The sequence below is a fragment of the Schistocerca nitens genome, chromosome 7 (assembly GCF_023898315.1).
Source record: "Schistocerca nitens isolate TAMUIC-IGC-003100 chromosome 7, iqSchNite1.1, whole genome shotgun sequence".
Lineage (NCBI taxonomy): Eukaryota > Metazoa > Arthropoda > Insecta > Orthoptera > Acrididae > Schistocerca > Schistocerca nitens.
In genome coordinates, this window is record NC_064620.1 from 139,207,491 (window position 1) to 139,228,373 (window position 20,883).

The following is a 20,883-nucleotide window of genomic DNA, read 5'->3' on the forward strand; positions in this document are numbered from 1 at the left end:
AAGTAATCTAACAAATTAGACTTCAAGAGTCACATTTAAAAAGAACGTTTTGCCCTATAATGGGTTAATGATTAGGATACCCTCTTGGATAAAATATTCTGGGGTAAAATAGCTCCCAAATTAGATATCCAGTAGGGACTACTCAGAACGATGTCGTCATCAGAAGAAATTGACTGGCATTCTACGAATCGGAACGTGGACTGCTAGATCCCTTCGTCATGTCGGTTGGTTAGAGAATTTCGAAAGGGAAATGGATAGGTAGAAATCAGATATAGGAGAAACTAGTGAAGTGCGGTGGCAGGAAGAACAGGACTTTTGGTCAGATGAGTACAGTGATATCAACTCAGATTAGGTAGGGATAATGCAACAGCAGGCCAGAAAGTGAACAAGAAAATAAGAATGACGGTAAGCTACTACGAACGCGTTATAGTAATGAAGACAGAGACGAAGTAAATACCAACAACAGTAGACTAATCAGCCAGAAAGTTATGATCACCTACGTAATAGCCAGTATGTCCACCTCTGTCACCGATAACAGAGGCGACGCGTATGGAATAGAAGCAATGAGTTTGGTAGGTCGCTGGAGGGAGTTGGCACCACATCTCCACACACAAGTCACCTAATTCCCGTAAGTCGCGGGGAAGGGGGGGGGGGGGGGCGATGAGCTCTAACACCACGTTCAATAATATCCTCGGTATGTTCGGTCGAGTTAAGATCTGACGAGTTGAGGGGCAAGCACATCAATAGGAAATCGCCAGTGTGTGCCTCGAACTGCTCCATCACACTCTGGGCCTTGTGACATGGCACATTATCTTGTTGAAAATTAGCAGTGCCATCGGAAAACACGATCTTCATGAAATGGTGTACGTGATCTGCAACCAATATACGATACTCCTTGGCCAAAATAGTACCTTGCATGGGCTCTGCTGGACCCATGGATGCCTACGTGAATGTTCTCCAGAGCATAATGGAGCCGCCGCCAGTTTGTCTCTGTCCCTCAGTACACGTGTCAAGGAGCTGTTCCCCTGGAAGATGATGGATTCGCCCCTCCCATCGGCATGATAAAGAAGGCATACGGATACATCAGACGTTGCAACGCTCTGCCACAGCGCCAAAATCCAGTGCCGATGGTCACGTGCCCATTTCATTCGTAGTTGCAGATATCGTGGTGTTAACATTGGAACATGCACGGGTCTTCGTCTGTGCAGGCCCATCCCTAGGAGTGTTCGGTGCAGTGTGGGTTCAGACACACTTGTACTCTAGACAGCATTAAAATCTTATGTTAGTTACGCTACAGTTCGCCGTCTGTCCTGTTTTACCAGTCTGTCCAGCCTACAATGTCCAACATCTGGAATGAGGAGTGATCCCACGATCTCTGGACGTGGTTTCACCTTGGATTCGCCACGTGTAGTTTCCGAGTCTGCGAGACATACAATCTGCCCTCGGTCAAAGTCAGATAGACAGCGCACTTTCCCCATTCTAAACACAGACTGCAAGCTCACCGATACTACATGCAGTTGTGATTAGCAGTCATTCCCCGCCAAGTGACGCTGCTAACGCTGGACGGGTTTATATCGACAGCAGGTCGGTGATCATTATGCTCTGGCTGATCAGTGTATTTGAAGATGTGGGGGAGGGGAGTGAAGACAGAGTCAACATCAAACTCCCCAACTCCACCCTGCTCCCCCTCCAGTAGCGAGATCGGAGCGTGACCGACCTCGTCGTCGAACCAGCAGCGGCGCGCCTCGGCCGGCAGGCGGCGGACGTCCCTGGTGCTGTGGATGGCCCGCGGGTCCAGCACCACCGACACCTCCGTGCCCGGCTGCGCCAGCACCTGCTGCACCGACGTCTCCGGGTAGTCCTGCGGGTCGTGCACGAACACCTGCAACGTCAGATCCAGCTACCGACGTCTACTCGTGCTCTTCTGATTTCTTTTAAATTTCTACTCACTATAAGTTCGACAGTAATTTCTAGGAGGTAGCAGCCCACCTCCACGTTCTTCCGGACGGGAAGACACGCCCTGTAGCTAACGCACGCCTGATCTTTGGCGTGCGGCTCGGAGGTATCTGGATCATAATCCGATGGTGACGAGAAATTTTTACCGCCAGTGTTTGGTCATAAATGGCAGGACAGGAACAATTTGACCAGCACTTTCGGATTGTTTTCATATATTACTGTCGTTTAGCATCTAGTAAATTGAACAGAAAATCAAAACGAATTGCAAAAATATTTAGACAAAATATCTGCATAATTGTTGTGTCCCAGCACAGTTTTGTAGTGCGATCGGAACGTTGACGACAATCTGAGGGTTGTTCGAGTGTCCATCTTCATTGTCGGAGATGAGAAGGAGAAAGCTCTCTGAGGTAGAACTGGGTGGTTATTGGTTACAGTGGTAATCTGTTAGAATTAATGGAAGGCTGGGTATGCTGAAGAATTCAGTATTTATTTAAGTAATATCTTTATTCTCTTTGATAACTTATAAAATAGGTGCCAGTTCCTAACCCCTTTCTGTATTACTTGTCAGACTCAGTTTACTCTTGTCAGCAGGTCACTCGCCTAAGCTTACAAGAGAGAATTACTATTCCGTAAATTTTTCTTGTTAATTATGAAGCTACAAATGCTAGCTGTTCCTTGAGACAAAGACAGATCGTCTCTGTTCAGAGCTATTCCCCAGAATAGATAATGATTACTTATCTTGCAGTTCCTGTGTGTGTTTCCAGATCTGATCACCGACTTCTCGCTGCGAATATTACTTCTGCATACTCAGGTTGCGGCGGACTGGCGTACTACTGCTCTCTGACTCCTCCGTCAGACTACTCCATCAGAATCCTCCATCAGACTTCTCCATCCCAATTTATCTCTTGCTTATATATCGTCTACGTCGCAGCTGACCATCGATAATAGCGGTTCGGGATATTTCCATTAGCTGGCTCCCTTTGTAATGTTGATGCATTTTGTTGTTCTGAATGCGGTGCTGATATTTAAGACAGCAAAAGCGGGTTAAATCTGTGAGCTATCTGGGGAAGTTAACCTTGCATTACTGAGCAACTGTTTCACCAGGTATCCAGTCTAGCTTACCAAATTCCCAACCAGACTAACATTAATTATAATCTTTTAATAGTCATCTTACGACAAAGAAAAAGAAATAAATCAGTTTATATTTTGACATTTATTTTAACATTTGTCATTGTTCCGTTAAAATTTCAGCATATTAAACTTGATTCATAACTAAACTGGTGCCTTATTTAGGATTGTGAAAATGTTAGTTTGTAATCTTATGGAACACATCAAATATGGAGCCAAGATTGGGAGACTGCATGCAACACTGCATTCATAAAATAACACACGAAGAACGTTGAAACATATGCAAGAGGAAATTAACCACAGCCAACAGATTCAATTTTCACCCAAAGAAGTTACGTTCGTAGCGCAATCCTGTCCGTCGTGAAATTACCACACACTGGTATACTAAATTCATACTAGCTCTCTGTGAAATCTTCCCGAAAAGAATACCTGAGGGCTACTTTGATGATTACACCACATGCTTCACGTGGTCAACTTGGTTTACACAAAGAGTGTAACTCCACAATAATTTTGATCATTAAAATAAATTACATCGAAACTCAATTTACAAAAGAAAAACCTCGAACTGGTTACTATCATCTTACTATTAACCTGATGGGTCAAACAATTGTATAAGCACGTGGTACTGGTCTCACAAAGTACACCCCACGTGGGTTGAACTCAAAGAAAAGTTGCTATATCGAAAAATATTGTCAAGACGAGATGTTATAATCTCACGCACATTCGCATTTAAGATTGATGATCTTAGAGTTACGGATCATCAACATGTGGTTCCACTTTACTCACAAAGTAGTGACAAAGCAACTACTGGAAGATATTCTGAACTTCACACTCCAATTACACTGCGTTGCAATTTAAGATAACATAAGATATTTTAGATCTAAACCTGAAATAAAGGTGATTAAATTTTTAGTTAGGCTGAACTTAAGAAATCCATTGTCCTACGGACTTAGCAGAGATGCGCTTAGCCGGAGATCTTACCACTTCAGACGCTCGCCGTGGACAGACTGGCGTGGGCCCCTACCGAGGGTGCTTCACAGATGGAAGTGACCAGAGAGGCAGCTTCCTATACCAACGTGACAAGGGACGGACAGGACCATACTAAGAATAGAAACCTCTTTGCTTTTAGAAAGCATAGCTACCTGTTCCGACGTTAGTCCTACCGTTCTCTAGCAGACAGGCTTGTCTGCTACCATCAAGCATGCAACTAGAAATACATTTGCTCATTCATCCTTTCACACAGAAGGGAAGGGGGATGACAGTATCTTATCATATTCACTATATAAAAAAAAGCGCAGGTAGGTTCCATATGAGACTGTGTGACATGAATTACATATAAACTGTGTTTTAAAGTGTAGTAGTGTGACAGATGGTTCTTGTTTACGTGTAAAAGTAACACGTTCCACTGCTCAGTCTCCTCGCAGATGGAGTCAGAAACACCACAGTAAATTCAGAAGTGGAATATATGCCGTAAATGACAACAGATATAAGCATTAACATGAAAGGAATCCAACAGAGTCCTTTCACCTTGACAGGTAAATATTTTAATGTTTGATTTCTACTAGAGGTTTCCACTCGATATTACCATTTACGTATAATGGAAAGCTTCCGTTGACATCAGGGCTTGTATCCCTTGGCGCAGTCTCAAATAGTTCCATCATGTGATTAGTCCGTGATCTGACAGGCTACTGGAGGTCCGTACTTTACATAACCTATGGAAAACTTCAGTTGTCGTCCAACTGCGGTTCAAATAATGTCTTAATGTGCGTGTTTTGATCGTATGCGTCTTATCTCTCTCCCGTTCACAAATATCCTCCACTAGGGTTTCTCAGTGCTTAAACTCTGAGGCCTCTAACTTCTTGAAGTGACTATTGTTTTCAGCTCATTTCATCTAACAAGTATTGCTTAATAAAATCATTATTAATTTGTTTTTTTCTTGGGACTGGACATTGCAATTAAACCCAAACAATAAAAAGTGCGAGGTCCTCCAAATGATTACTAAACAAATTGCGTTAAATTTCGGTTAGCTTCTATCTACTCTAGTGACTTATCGACATACACTGTTCCCCATATGCCACCTCGACCTTAACGCTCTTGTCTTAACAACATGGCAGAAACACCCATCCCCATCAGAGCAAAATCTCATCTCTCCCACTCCATCATTGAGAAACCTTCTCGAAGTCCTTCTTAGTAGCAGGCCCGACTCTGGAATAACCTCCCGCATTATATTAGCGAACCCGGCTAACATTTCCAGCTTCAGAACACAGTTAATCACTTGTCTACCGAAGCAAAACTAATGGTTACCACTGTCCCTGTGCACACTCGTTACCCCTGTACATACATCTTTTCAGCATCACGGTGTCGTTTGTCGTCTAGTAAATTTATAAGAATATCAAATCCAATTGCAAAACGATTTAGATAAGATAACTGTATGGTACGAAAATTGGCAATTTACCCTAAATAATGAAAAGTGCCAGGTCATTCACATGAGTTTTAAAAGGAACCTGTTAAACTTGGGTGACACTATAAATCAATCAAATCTAAAGGCCGTGCATTCAACTAAATATCTTGGAATTACAATTAACAACTTAAACTGGAAAGAACACATAGAAGATGTTCTGGGGAAGGCGAACCGGAGGCTTCGTTTTATTGGCACAACGCCGGCCGCAGTGGTCGAGTGGTTCTAGGCGCTTCAGGCTTCAACCGCGCGGCCGCTACGGTCGCACGTTCGAACCCTGCCTCGGGCATGAATGTGTGAGGTCTTTAGGTTAGTTAGGTTTAAGTAGTTCTAAGTTCTAGGGGACTGATGACCTCAGATGTTAAGCCCCATAGTGCTCAGAGCCATTTATTGGCAGAACACTTAGAAGATGCAACAGATCTACTAACGAGCCTACACTACGTTTGTCCGTCCTCTTTTGGAGTACTGCTGCACAGTGTGGGATCCTTAATGGATAGGATTAACGGAGTACATCGAAAAAGTTCAAAGAAGGGCAGCACGTTTTGTATTATCAGGAAATAGAGGAGAGAGTGTCACGGACATGGTACAGTATTTGGGGTGGGCATCATTAAAACAAAGGCGTTTCTCGTTGCGGTGGGATTTTCTCACGTAATTTCAATCACCTATTTTCTCCTCCGAATGCGAAAATATTTTGTTGACGCCGACCTAGATAGGGAGAAAAGATCATAATAATAAAATAAGGGAAATCATAGCTCTCACGGAAAGATACATGTGTTCGTTTGCTCCGAGCGCTTTTTTCAAGAGCGGAAAAATAGAGAATTAGTGTGAAGGTGATTCGATGAACCCTCTGCTGGGCACTAAACTGTGATTTACAGAGTAGCCACGTAGATGTAGATGTAGATGTAGAAGAGAACAGACAGAGACCAGAGCAGTAGTCAGAGTCGCAGAACGGAAGAATACAAGTGATCACTTTGTCGAAAAAAGACATAACTTTCTGTAAGTATCTCACATTGCAAAAAAATGTGACCATGGCGATGGAGCAGGTGAAACTTACTTGCGCCACGTGTAGATCTGTTTCATAGGATCCACCTGAAAATCCAAATCAGTCAAGACGAGAGGACTGGGAAGCGGGAACGAGGCAAGATTATTATATCAGAGGAAGTGAGAGATTTCTATCTATCTGCATACCTCATCCTTTCCGCGCAACCAAGAAGGTAATCAGGTTGCCTTTATCAAGCAATTCGCAGAGATACTGAAGAAGAAATGCAGCGAGTCACGCTGTAAGTTGTATAAGATATACAGCTTCAACGCGTGGGCTAAGAATGACCGAGTTTTGTCAGTGATCTGCAGAATCTCAAGCCGGGTTCCTAGCAAAAGTTTTGTCTAATCCTACCTAAAGTGCCGTAAGAAACAGCATATCTCACGGAAGACCATACGAACGAGGCAGTGGAATGACTCTTTGCCGCTTTTACAATAAATGTAGCGGAAAAAGTTTATTATTATTGCAAACATTTAGACCACAAAAAATCACTCTATTAATCGTAATTGAGTTGCCTGAAGATTGCGAAAAACTGGAGACATTGGGCTGTGTGAAAGGTGTGTAAGGCTACCAGCGAAACTTCAGCAGTGTAGTAGAAACAGCATCATTGTGTCGTAGGATGAAGCCGTCCCACGTGTTACAAAGAGAGTTTCGACTACGGTGCAGAAGTTTCCTTGCGCAGCCTTTCCACATCCTTCATACAGCCCCGATCTCTTCCCATGCGCTTTTCATATTTTTTGAGCCCTGAAGAAAGCCATTCGTGGTCTACAATTTTCTACGGACTAATCATGGTTCGTAGGCAGCAGCAAACACTTTCTATGAAAGCACAGACCGTCTTGTCTCACAGTGGGATAAATGTACGAATATTAACAGCTACGGCAATTACTTTTGAAATAATAAACAGTTCATTTACTTTTTTCCCATGTAAGTCGTTTTCATTTGACTGCCCCTTATAGATCACAGCTGCGATTTCCGAGACATTCCCTTCGTACTTAACACAAGATGTGCAAGTAATTTCGGGTGTCAAGCCGGATTGACAATTCAGTTTTTCTGAAGTATAGTATTTATGTATTGCTTCTTGCGAACACTGGCAAGACTTACTCTCTGGAATGGAACCCATCTATTCTCACTGCTTATGGGCGCAGGAAGTTCACTCAAGCTTTTTTACGGTATCGAAACTCTTTTTATTTTAAGAAATTGGTAGGCTGAAATTTTGTATTTCTTGTTTTATTCATCGCTTTCGTTTCTTATCGAAACGATTATTATGTCTTCCGTATTGCCCTTTATGCTGAGGGAAATCTCACTAATATCTCCGCATGGATCGGATCTCCATATTTAGTTTAGGTAGTTCCTTCTTCTGGCTGATCTGATTCTAGCTTTCGTTCCAGCTCCATTAAGTCTCTATTAAATTCTCATCTTTTGTTGGCTGTGTTAGGTGTTCTCTATCCTGGCTGATATAATTGATGCACTATCTTATTATTAATGGTCTGTATGAGTATCTGATTAAGGCACCGGTTGCTGCTGGGATTTTAGCAGGTCTCTGTTAAAATTTCGCGGAATTTAGTCCTCTTAGGCGAAATTTTAATTCCTTCACCCAATTTCAAAGCGCCTAAATAGCAATTTTGGCTTTCACTATCAGCTGTCTTCGTTTATTACCTACGACGAACACACTGTGTATCATGTTCATGTGGAGAAAATAGCAATAGGTGCTACAAATTTAGAGCAGTCAGACATAATGTACCACAGGGTTCCATTTTAGGCCTTCATTTTTTCTAATAAACATAAATGATATTCCACTTTCTCTAGTGATGCAGATGTTATCCTTACACCAAATTATACAAGCACACAAACAGAAAGTATTACTAGTCCTCGAAATGATAAAGCAGCTAATGAAATATCTTAAACATCAACATAAGGTTCAAAAGAAAATGATTATCGTTAAAGTTTGCCAAGACTCAGACTTTATAATGCATTGCTTCTCGTAGATCTCCACTAGCTGCGACAACAGTCTGCTCAAATAATAAAATACAAGAAGCAGGTGATAAGTTTTTTGGACTATACATAGAACTGAACGTTACTTCGGAAAGCTACACCCTAGAAGTAACGAAAAGGCATATTTCCGCTTCACTCGCACTACTCTAAGAGCATATTAAATATCTTACAGGTAACGTGGTGGAGCTTAAGACCGAACCGAAGAACTTTCCGTGGGATAATTCCTTTTACTCCATTGAACAGTATATTCACAAAAAAATTAACATTTGAGATTATATCCAATTAATACTAGCACTTTAATAGAACAATATTTAACATTTGTATGTCATTTCATTGATTTCATTTAAATAGAATGTATTTCTTTGACTTCTTTCCATATCCCAGAGACCCTTCTGCACGTAATCCATGGAATACAACTTGATAATGTAAGTTAATTGATTTCATTGTATTGCATTTAAATAAAATGTACCTCCCTCACTTCCCTCCATATCACAAACACCCTCTCCACCTAATTCATGGAATACAGCTTGACAATGACAATTAACGACTCAAACGTTTGACTGTCCCCTTATTGTTGCGCCCTCCGTGTCTTTCTCTGTGTTGACGACATTGCGGGGCCTTTTTAATCGTTCACATTCCCTACTGATGTGATGAGTGATCGAAATGAAGTTGAGTAGGATTTCAGTTAGAGGGTGTAGTGATTTCAGTGCCCACTCAGCCTTGCTACCGTGGATAAGCAGGAGATGTGGTAAGATACAGACCAACAGTTGTCTCGGGCGCTAGTTTCAGAGAGAGAGCTCTTACCGAAACGCCATAGTAGCCGCCTAGCGATGCCACGTAGTGCTGCGTCTCGCAGTCCATCAAGAGGGACACGCCGGAGCGGGGTCCCGCCATAGCTGTCCTCAGCATCGGCTCGGCGGGGTTCACCCACCTGCACAGTGAGTGAGAACTTCATAAGTAAGAGAACACTTTTCGTACGACGGCATAAGTGAGGATGACGTTACCTATTACGAGAGATAATCATAAAGGCATAATTATCACCTCAAAAAAGAGTTACGTAACTAATTTCTATTTAATACATATTTTTGCAAGTTTCTGCTGCACGACGACTTCATCAATTAGTTGTTCATATACGACTAGTCAGTTATTACGACATTTTCAAGTGACCCTGTAATATTAATGAAGGTATAATTTTTGTATGAAATTATAAAAGTACCTGTTGCATGGCTTACATCTATGCTGGTAATTTTTTGCCTTATGTTTTATAATTACAATACAGCGTCCTGATGCGTTTTGCTGACATTATTTATCAGTTTTTATGTTGTTGGAAATTATGTAAGGTGCTCACTTTTCTATTTGCAAATATATTCGTTTGACAGGAATGCTTCCTTCATTGGCGCATACACATTTACAATGACTTTAAATTTGCGAAAAACTTATGGTAATAGCAATGTTACAAATATATTAGCACATTTTTTCGTGTATCGTGCAAAGATATTTGTAATTTGAGAATTCTGTTTTTAAATTACATGGTCCTCTCGTGAGGCACTGAAATTTATTCTTTTTCTATTACGAAGTCAATAAAAGTTTTCTAAATGTTGTTTCTGTTTGAGTTACATTTGTTCATTAAGAATTTCTCCTGCATGTGCATAAGTGTGGATATAGATTTTGAATTCTTCCAGAACATCCTTGCAGTTCCTTTGAGTATAAGATGTAGAATTGTCTTTGCATTTTCTATTCGTTCTGCTTTGTGTTTTTGGCTATGTAGGTGCATGTAAAATGTTGATTGATTACTTTCACAGTTTTGTGTGTGTTCTTTGAACCTAACCTCCAAGTTTCTACCTGTTTGTCCAATGTGAAACTTGCTACGATCACTGCATGAGATTTTATGTATCCCTGAATTAGTTACTGCAACTAATTGTTTGTAAATTGTTCTTGAATTCGAGTTTTTTGATAGGGTGAGCTCCAGTAATTCTGTTATTTCATATGCTTCCAAAACAGATACTTTCTCATGATGTATAAGATTTTTTTCCTTCTTATCTTTGTAGGAGATGGTTATATTCAGTGATACAAACTTTCCTCTCTGGAGAGTCATTGTCTTTTTATAATGTGAACCAATACCATAGAATTTTATTGTGTATTTTTCAGTGTATGTATACAATTTGGTTATTAATCTGTTTGGTTTCTTACTAGGTTGGGCTATCAGTGCAATGGCTTATAGGCTTGTTGGAAAGAATTCTTTGGGAATTTTGGGCTGTGCTCATAAAGATGAGGTTCATAACATTGCATGATTTCTTTTCTTGGTCTGAGAAGATTGCTTTACAATATTTTGTCTAACTTTTGTACTGAATCTGTTAGTGGGGATGTGCTTTATAGTTGTGATATTGTTATTTCTAAGGATTATTTCTAAGGAATGCCACACCCTTTTTAACATAATTTTCAGGTTTCATAATAACTGCAGTATTATGTTTATCTGCTTCTCTGTTACTGCATTCTGTGTGCTCAACTTATTATTTATATTTTTGAGAGTATTATGTTCATTGTCTGTCATTCTGTTTAAGCATTTTCTGTTCTTTTGTTTCTCTTTCCACGAATTTTGCTATTTTTGACATGAAATCATTTTGTTCTCAAATTGATTATTTTGCCATGTCTATTGTAACGTCAGTTGTGTGTATTAGACTATCTGTAGTTGTATTATATGGGTGGGATTCTATGTTGTATTTAAGACCTTTGCTGAGTAGTTCATTGAGCTAACTGAATGTTAGTGAATTCTTTACTTTCAAAGAGTTTAAATGGTGTTTTGATTTCCTGCTGTGTTCCATATTTGACATTGTGTTTTGCACTTCTATTAACATACAAATTTTCTTTTTATGTCTAGTACGTACTTCACAGTTGGTATATCAGATATAGTTGCTAACAGAACTAAATATCAAAGGTTTCAGGCTCCTTCTTAACTTTAAATGAACTGTATATGTTTGACATTGAGTGAGTCATTGGGGACGATTTGAAGATTATATTATTCTTGAAGACTCAATTTTGTCAAGATTGCAAGTAATTCTTTTTACTATTTCGACAGATCTGATGATGACAGTGTGGTTCTGTTGAAACCGGCAACAGTAATAAAAAGAAATACTAGCAATCTTGGCAAACTTGATTCTTCATAAATAATATGAAATGTGCCAGATATAAGTCTTAATTTATTCTGTCTATTTGGTCTAACTTATTGGTAATTTCATGCTTAATCCAGACTTTAGGTCCAAACCTTCTAATATGGTGCACTAAGTTAAATTTCGCTTGCACATCTGTACATGTGTATTTTGGTATTTTTTCTTGTGAGGCACTGTTTGTCGAATTTTATGATTTCTATAATATTTACTGTTTTAATTTTAACGCGTAAGTTCAGCAACAATTCCCTATAGTTGTTCTCAGCATAGATTCCAAAAGTTTCTTTTCTGATGGTCTCGCAACATGTGTTAAGTGAGGGAAAGACATAATGTATATTTTTACTAGTTTCTAGAGCACATAGATTTTATAAACTCGTATTTGTACTTCATGGCTCTCGTTTCAGCTGTTATTCTATTGTCAAGTGATTCTGCAATATTAATGCTTGTGCAATTGTTGTAAAGATTAAGAATGGCTTACTTCTTTCTGGATAATTATTTGCCTTACAATTTAGATGTTACAGTATATCACCCTGGAGCGCTTTGGTGAAATTATTTCTCCGATTTTGTGTTGTACCACGCGCCGCCTCTATGTGAGCCAAAACAAAATGGCGCAACCCATCAATAAAGTCGAGGATAAGGTGTCAATTCGTTTTCAACATTTGAATGGGAACAACGCTGGAAGAACCCATGCTACGTTGGTGTAAGTGCACGCAGCAATGCACCATCATAGGACACAGTGATTAGTTGGCGCAGACTCTTCCAATGCGGTCAGACAACTCTGAATGACGAAGAACGAGGTGACAGGCCATCTCTCGTGACTGTCCGGGAACTGCAAGTGCAGCGAAGCTGTGGCGGTCGAAGACCGACATATCATAATCGAAGAGATAGTGGGAAAATGGGAAAAAATACTAATCAATGATGGGTCAGTGTTCAACATCTTACACGACATTCTGAACATCACAAAAGTGGACCCTCGCTGGATTAGCAATTGATCACCCTCCTTTAAAGCCCGCCATACCAAAGCAGCTGCGGATATATTGCAATTGTGTCTGGCCAATCCACATGACTTCTTTAGCCGCTTAATCACCATGAGCGAGTGCTTGGAACGGATATTATGCAAACTGATATAGTGAGATTATCACATCGCGGGCAGACGATCGGCGAAAGAGAAAGCAGATCTTCCAAGGCTTGGATCAAAGTGTTCTCTAATAGATAGCTACCCGAGCCAGGCTTAAGCTACGCTGGAATGGTTAACGATGACTACCATTGTGTAGTATCTTAAGGATCGGATTGAGGGGAAGATGGAGAAGGAAATCAATGATTTTCTTTTCAGAGGTAACATCGTGACAGTTACCTCAACACACAGAGGGAAATCTTTAAACTGCATAATAAAACTGGGATTTGAATCGGCACTCTCTCGACTGTGAGTCCAGTGCTTTACCATGTGGCACACGATTGTTGGGCTAATTGAATGGAGATCAGTTAGTAGGACATATCTGATTACTCAGTGTTTTGGATCAGATGATGAGGAAAGTTGAGATCAGTTACGGTTACAGGTATTTTTTTCTTTTTTTTTCGTATTTCATTCCCAACCCGTGAGGGCAAACTACGTCCTGTCAAATATCTCGACAGGTTTGGAATGAATCAAAGAAAATACCAATTGGAATTTTTTGGAGGAGATTTCAAGTTCCAGCGTTTGGATGATGACCACAGAAAACTACCAAAAACATGGCTTACTGGGGCAAGGGTACTATCTAACTTACTTGGGACAATGTTATAAATTGTCTGAGACAAATATTTAAAAATTGTGTACTTGTATAGATCAGAAACATGGAATTTAAGGTTTTCATCATTCAGTTGGGAATGTAAGAATATGCAGGGTAAAGTTTTTTTGATTTTGATGTGTTGTGGTGGTGGGTGGCTTCAGCTCTGAATGACTCAGGCTCTGAGTAACACACCACCCCCCAGGGGCTCACGACTATTTATGCCTTCTTTTTCTCCCCCCCTTCCCAAGCTACAAATACTGCCATCCACCCGCAACCCTCCCTCCTCCAACTATGTGAGTGTCTCTCTTCAGACTCTATAGGCCCCAGTGTTGGATCTAGGTCCTATCTGTCCATTCCTTGGTGTCTAACTTTCGATTTGTCCAGCCATTCCCGTCTTTTCTTCTATCTATAATATTTTAGGAAAAATAAAGTGCAGGCCCCACTTCCTGGCTTGACTCCCCACTTTTTCCCCAAATTTTGTGCGTAGTATGGGTTGTTCGGAGAAACCAATGCCCGCTCGTAGCCATTGTCTGTAATCCCTTTGAGCTATAATTCATAGTGACTGCTGGATCGAAATGGTGTCTGTTCTTTCAGCCATGTGCGAAAGAACGGTGCCACATATATATATATATATATATATATATATATATATATATATATATATATATATATATATATATATATATATATAATTAAGGCGAGGACGGCCAATGATCTTCTCAGTGCAGATGCACACCAGGCCCGAACTCCTACGGGAATCGGCGAAATACTGCGAGTAATGAGGTTAGCAGAGAAGGAGCACTACATTCGTAGTGTTTGGATTAGCTGAGAATTAGGATCTGGCGGGAGGAGTGCTAAGGTAATCGTTGCAGTCGAGATGACCACTGTGCCTGGATGGGTTAGTGGTCAGAGCATCAGTCTGGAAAGCAGGAGACCTGGGTTGGAATCCCCGTCCCGCACAAATTTTCGATTTTTTGTGTGTAGTTACAAGCGTTAGTTTCCTTGAGCCTGAAGGGATGCTATCCTTTTGTTTCTCCTGATAACACAGACACATTTAGACAAAGGCCACAGTGCTGCCAGCATATCAGCTCCTGAACTGTGTCTTGAAGCACCAGGCAACATGACGGAGAATCATCTAAGAACGTCAACACAAACTACTGCAAAGGCACGTCTAGCTGATGCTTGGGGTTCAGAATAAGTTTCGTTAAGTTTGTGTTACCTGTAGTGCACAGTCTGAGACGCAGCATGTGGTAGTGTGGAGAAAAATAGCTGCCCGACAAATAGTTTATTCCTGTATCTGGAAAGGTTTGAGAGTATTGAACAGGCTGTCGGTTGGAGTTGATGGATTACTTCAACCAGAGAGTGTCCTAAGGGTTTTTTGTGAAGCTGAGGATTTAATGTTCTGTTTTCTGCAGCGCATCCTTTGACCACCAAAGGGGAATTAACTGGCCAAACACCGTAGATACATACGTTGGAATACAGTCATCGTGGTCATTAATTTAAAACTACTTGCCGGGAGACTCATCCCAGTCTGCTGGATGAGAGAACTATGCTCAAAACACTACACTATCACTCCGCAAAGCAAGAGTGGCAATTGGTTGCGACTAAACGAAACCTACTCGGATGGTTAAGCCACAAGTCGATCTCCAGCCAGTAGTGCCACGCGACTTTGTGGGGTCAATTCTGGTGTCCACTTGTCAGCTTTGACCAGTGACGTCGTGTGTGACGACACGAGTTAACGATGCGATGGATGTAAGTGGCTTGTTAAACGTTATCTGTGGTTGTCTTAGTAAATGACGTAAAGCATGTTTTTATTCCAAATACGTCACGATTTCCTTGGGTGTAGTCAGGCAGGAATCTAAACACACAGCTTGAACTGCCGTGACTGAATCAAATATCAATCGTATCTATAATCTCAGTTCTCATAAATATTTGGTTGTTTCTTTCCGAATGTGGCGCTGTTTCCGAGGGTGAGATTGGCAGGAACCTAAGAGAACATATTAAGTTGCTGAAAGTGAAACGATTAGGAATGATATCGATGATCTTAGCTCTCACAAAAAAATTTCGCTTTTTTTGCGTAGGCACCACGATTTTCGTAGGTTAGGTTAGGCGGGAACCCGAGAGCAAATCTTACACGGTTGCGAGTGAAACGATCTACAGCCATATTTATAATCTTGATTCTCACAAATATTTGGGATTTTTTTCAGAATAAAGCACGATTTCTGAATTTTGCATTCCGCAGTTCGTTATTTTTCGTGATTTCTCTTAAGTGTGGACTGATTTTTTCTAATTCTGGTCTCTGTACTTGAGCTATGTACGTCAAGTTTAGTTGTCGCTTGCAAGGTTTGCCATTTTTGTAGTAGTAGTAGTAGTAGTAGTAGTATAGAGAGCGATACGAATAAGTTAAATACTTAATGGAACTACAACTCACACCAAGTAAAAATCACGAAAAATAACGGAACGTGGAATCCACAATTAGAATAGACCTATATACCTCAATTTTAAACAGCGACACCAAAAATTAAAATCCTAAAAGAAATCACTTGGTAAACCTGTTGCAAAAACGCAAATAACAACAAACCTTGGAATCAACAAAGACAATTGACCTACTTAGGTGAATTCTAGCTTCCGATTTCAAGATTTGCTATTTTCCGCGTTTTTTTGGTTGGTGTGTGCACTGATATTTTTTTAGAATTTTCATTTTTGGCCTTGTTTTCTGTACCACTGCATAATAAAGATCGTTGTAATCGACGAGCAGATTTGATCTCTCTAAGTGAATTCTACTTGCCGATTCTAAGATCTATTGCATTTGCGTTTTTGCAATTGGGTCTGCAGCGCTTTCTTTTGACATTGGTATCGCTCTCTGTGCTACAGCGAAAAGTAACGAACCTATGAATCACTAACTACAACTGACGTATATAGGTCAAATGTAATTGTCAATTCCAAGGCCTGTTATTTATCGTATTACTGCAGCAGTACAGAGAGCGATACCATGCGGTTAAAAGCTTTAACGTATTAACAATCCACACTTAACGAAAATGTCACAAAATAAAGGAATATGGAATCGAGAATTAGAGCTATACGACATACGAAAATTTTCAAAGAATGCAGAGTACACAGCTAATGTAACACCAGTAAAAACCACCAAAAACAGAAATCCTACTAGGAACCACAGCACAATAATGAACAACGAATCAGGTAATTGGATTTGATCTATACAGATCAGTTCTGGTTACCGATTCCAAGGTTCTTTTTCGTATTTTTCATTACTTGTGCAATGTATTTTCTTTGATGATTGCTTTGTTGTTTTCTCATAATTACCTGTTGGGCCTTTTTACGTTTCCTGTATGTTAGTATTTCCTTCGTTTTGCGGTTGTTGAGTTAGATTTCAGTTTGTCCCCACCCAAAACACCCACTTCCACGCAGTAGTCCTCTTAGATTGAACATTTATTGTTAAGAATTACTGCTAGTCCACAATATTACTAGTTTGCGATGTGTGATGCTTTACTGGACTTTAAATATAATTTGTCGTTATTTCTCTTACTTGTGTAAACTATGGTCATAGCGTGTTTCTTGGATGTGTAATCCTTTTTTTCTGTTGTTACTTTCATCTTCGTTACCACAATTTTTTGCGATATAATTCGTGGCTATGTAATAAATCGCGTGATCTGTGATTATATTTTATCATATACAATGGTGTCCAAAATTAAGGCGACAAATGGAAATTTTACAAGGTTGTGTTTATTTTACCACAGAACAGTATAAACAGGCGATAGTAAAGTAGAAACAATGTAAAGAATACGCAACTTAAAAAACTGACACATGCATAACGGTAGACAAAAATGTTCGTTTTTCCCCATTAGACGGATTTGCACACACATGCTGACAACTGGTTAATGTGCTCAGTATGAGATATGACCACGTCTGGCTGCGATGCGGACCTAACAATGACAGGGCATATTGTGAATTATGTCACCAATCTCATGTTGAGGTAATAACGCCCATTCTTCATGCAGAGCTGCTCGCAAGTTTCCAGAATGAGATTTTCACTCTGCAGCGGAGTGTGCGCTGATATGAAACTTCCTGGCAGATTAAAACTGTGTGCCGGACCGAGACTCGAACTCGGGACCTTCGCCTTTCGCGGGCAAGTGTTCTACCAACGGAGCTACCCAAGCACGACTCACGCCCCGTCCTCACAACTTTACTTCTGCCAGTACCTCGCCTTCTACCTTCCAAACTTTACAGAAGCTCTCCTGTGAAACTTGCAGGAAGTATCATATCAGCGCACACTCCGCTGCAGAGTGAAAATCTCATTCTGGAAACATCCCCCAGGCTGTGGCTAAGCCATGTCTCCGCAATATCCTTTCTTTCAGGAGTGCTAGTTTTGCAAGGTTCGCAGGAGAGCTTCTGTAAAGTTTGGAAGGCAGGAGGCGAGGTACTGGCAGAAGTAAAGCTGTGAGGACGGGGCGTGAGTCGTGCTTGGGTAGCTCCGTTGGTAGAGCACTTGCCCGCGAAAGGCAAAGGTCCCGAGTTCGAGTCTCGGTCCGGCACACAGTTTTAATCTACCAGGAAGTTTCAAGTCTATATCTAATCTGTAACATCCGACAATAGGGGCCATATAAAATAGATGGTCATTATTCAAGATTAGTATATTTGACCTGAAATGGTCTAGAATCAAGTCAAAAACAAATGCACGTGCCTGGTTGAGCTTCTCGGCGAAGTTATGGTTATGAGCTGCATAGAACACTGAAGTAGGGGATAATTTGGCGGCAATGGGGTACTCAACTTGTCTCCGTGGAGGTGATCCACACACATACTGTAATTGGTCAAAGCTGAAGGTCGGAATCGGACACTAGGGTTTACTGACGCCTTCACTCCGGCAGCGCCGAGCTACTCACGGGTCGAGTTCCGGCAGCAGAGCGCGGTAGTTGAAGCCGCAGCAGAATCCCTCCATGGAGGGCACCGCGTGCACGAGGTCTGCGCAGCGCCGCGGCTGCCCGTTCCACTCGCAGCGCACCACCAGCTTCTCGCAGGGCTGCATCAGCTGCGCACCGCGGCCGTCTTTTGTCTCACTGCAGCTCCGCGACTCAGGGATATAATACGTCACAACTGATAGCACTGCAAGTGCAATTCACTTGGCGAATACTCCACGTAGCAGCTGTGGTTATCTTGAGACGAACCACTCATGAAAAGAAGTGTTCACGAAATATCCAAATATAGGGAACTACAATAGTGATGAAGAAATGGATTTAACTGTATGTGGAGCAGAAGGAGGAAGGCATTACTACTGTTAGTAAGATGCACAGGGCGTTTCAAAAATACTTTTACAAACCTTGGCGACAGATTCCTTACAGGAAAACAAGAGGAAAGGTTCATATAAGCGTATATCCCAAAATTTTTCGTTTTCGATTTATTAATTAAGTTGGCTGGAACGTTACTTTAAAAATGAATAAAAAGTAAACCCAATCTTGATTAACGCCTGAAAATATTATAATTAATTTTACATATACAGGGTGGTCCATTGATCGTGACCAGGCCAAATATGTCAGGAAATAAGCGTCAAACGAAAAAACTACAAAGCCCTAACCTTGTCTAGCTTGATGGGGGTAACCAGATGCCGCTATGGATGGCCCGCTAGATGGCGCTGCCATAGGTCAAACGGATATCAACTGCGTTTTTTTAAATAGGAACCCCCATTTTTTATTACATATTGGTGTAGTACTAAAGAAATATGAATGTTTTAGTTGGACCACTTTTTTCGCTTTGTGATAGATGGCGCTGTAATAGTCACAAACATATGGCTCACAATTTTAGTCGAACAGTTGGTAACAGGTAGGTTTTTTAAATTTAAATACAGAACTTAGGTACGTTTCAACATTTTATTTCGGCTGTTCCCATGTCACACATGTGCCTTTGTGAACTTATCATTTCTGAGAACGCACGCTGTTACAGCGTGATTACCTGTAAATACCACATTAATGCAATACATGCTCAAAATGATGTCCGTAAGCCTCATTACATCTGGCAAAACGTGTAACGACATTCCTCTCAACAGCGAGTAGTTCGCCTTCCATAATGTTCGCCCATGCATTGACAATGCGCTGACGCATGTTGTCAGGCGTTGTCGGTGGATCATGATAGCAAATATCCTTCAACTTTCCCCACTGAAAGAAATCCGGGGACGTCAGATCCGGTGAACGTGCGGGCTATGGTATGGTGCTTCGACGACCAATCCACCTGTCATGAAACATGCTATTCAATAGCTATGTGCCGGACATCCATCACGTTGGAAGTACATTGCCATTCTGTCATGCAGTGAAACATCTTGTAGTAACATTAGTAGAACATTACGTAGGAAATCAGCATACATTGCACCATTTAGATTGCCAACGATAAAATGGGGGCCAATTATCCTTCCTCCCATAATGCCGCACCATACATTAACCCGCCAAGGTCGCTGATGTTCAACTTGTCGCAGCCATCGTGGATTTTCTGTTACCCAATAGTGCATATTATGCCGGTTTACGTTACCACTGCTGGTGAATGACGCTTCGTCGCTAAATAGAACGCGTGCAAAAAATCTGTCATCGTCCCGTAATTTCTCTTGTGCCCAGTGGCAGAACTGTACACGACGTTCAAAGTCGTCGCCATGCAATTCCTGGTGCATAGAAATATGGTACGGATGCAATCGATGTTGATGTAGCATTCTCAAGACCGACGTTTTTGAGATTCCCGATTCTCGCGCAATTTGACTGCTACTGATGAGCGGATTAGCCGCGACAGCAGCTAAAATACCTACTTGGGCATAATCATTTGTTGCAGGTCGTGGTTGACGTTTCACATGTGGCTGAACACTTCCTGTTTCCTTAAGTAACGTAACTATCTTGCGATCGGTCCGGGCACTTTGGTGATGTCGTCCAGGATACAGAGTAGCATACATAGCACACGCCCGTTGGGCATTTTGATCACAATAGCCATACATCAACACCATATCGACCTTTTCCGCAATTGGTAAACGGTCCATTTTAACACGGGTAATGTATCACGAAGCAATTCCGTCCGCAGTGGCGGAATGTTACGTGATACCACGTACTTATACGTTTGTGACTATTACAGCGCCATTTATCACAAAGCGAAAAAAGTGGTCCAACTAAAACATTCATATTTCTTTACATACTACACGAATATGTAATAAAAAATGGAGGTTCCTATTTAAAAAAGCGCAGTTAATATCCGCTTGACCTATGGCAGGGCCATCTAGCGGGCCAGCTATAGCGCCACCTGATTTCCCCATTCAAGCTAGACGAGTTTCGTTCTTTGTAGTTTTTTTGTTTGATGCTTATTTCGTGAGATATTTGGCCCGGTCACTATCAATGGACC

At 41.1% G+C, this 20,883-nt stretch overlaps 1 protein-coding gene across 1 annotated transcript in view; it reads right to left on the reverse strand.

Annotated features, from left to right (window-relative positions):
• LOC126195504 (pickpocket protein 28-like) overlaps positions 1–20,883 on the reverse strand; it is a 119,228-nt gene that overhangs the window by 69,322 nt on the left and 29,023 nt on the right. Inside the window, exons 4-6 of the mRNA XM_049934132.1 lie at positions 18,402–18,547; positions 9,378–9,504; positions 1,718–1,882 (exon numbers count right to left, since the gene is read on the reverse strand). Coding sequence (XP_049790089.1) covers positions 1,718–1,882; positions 9,378–9,504; positions 18,402–18,547 — 438 coding nt within the window. The remainder of the gene's footprint in view (positions 1–1,717; positions 1,883–9,377; positions 9,505–18,401; positions 18,548–20,883) is intronic.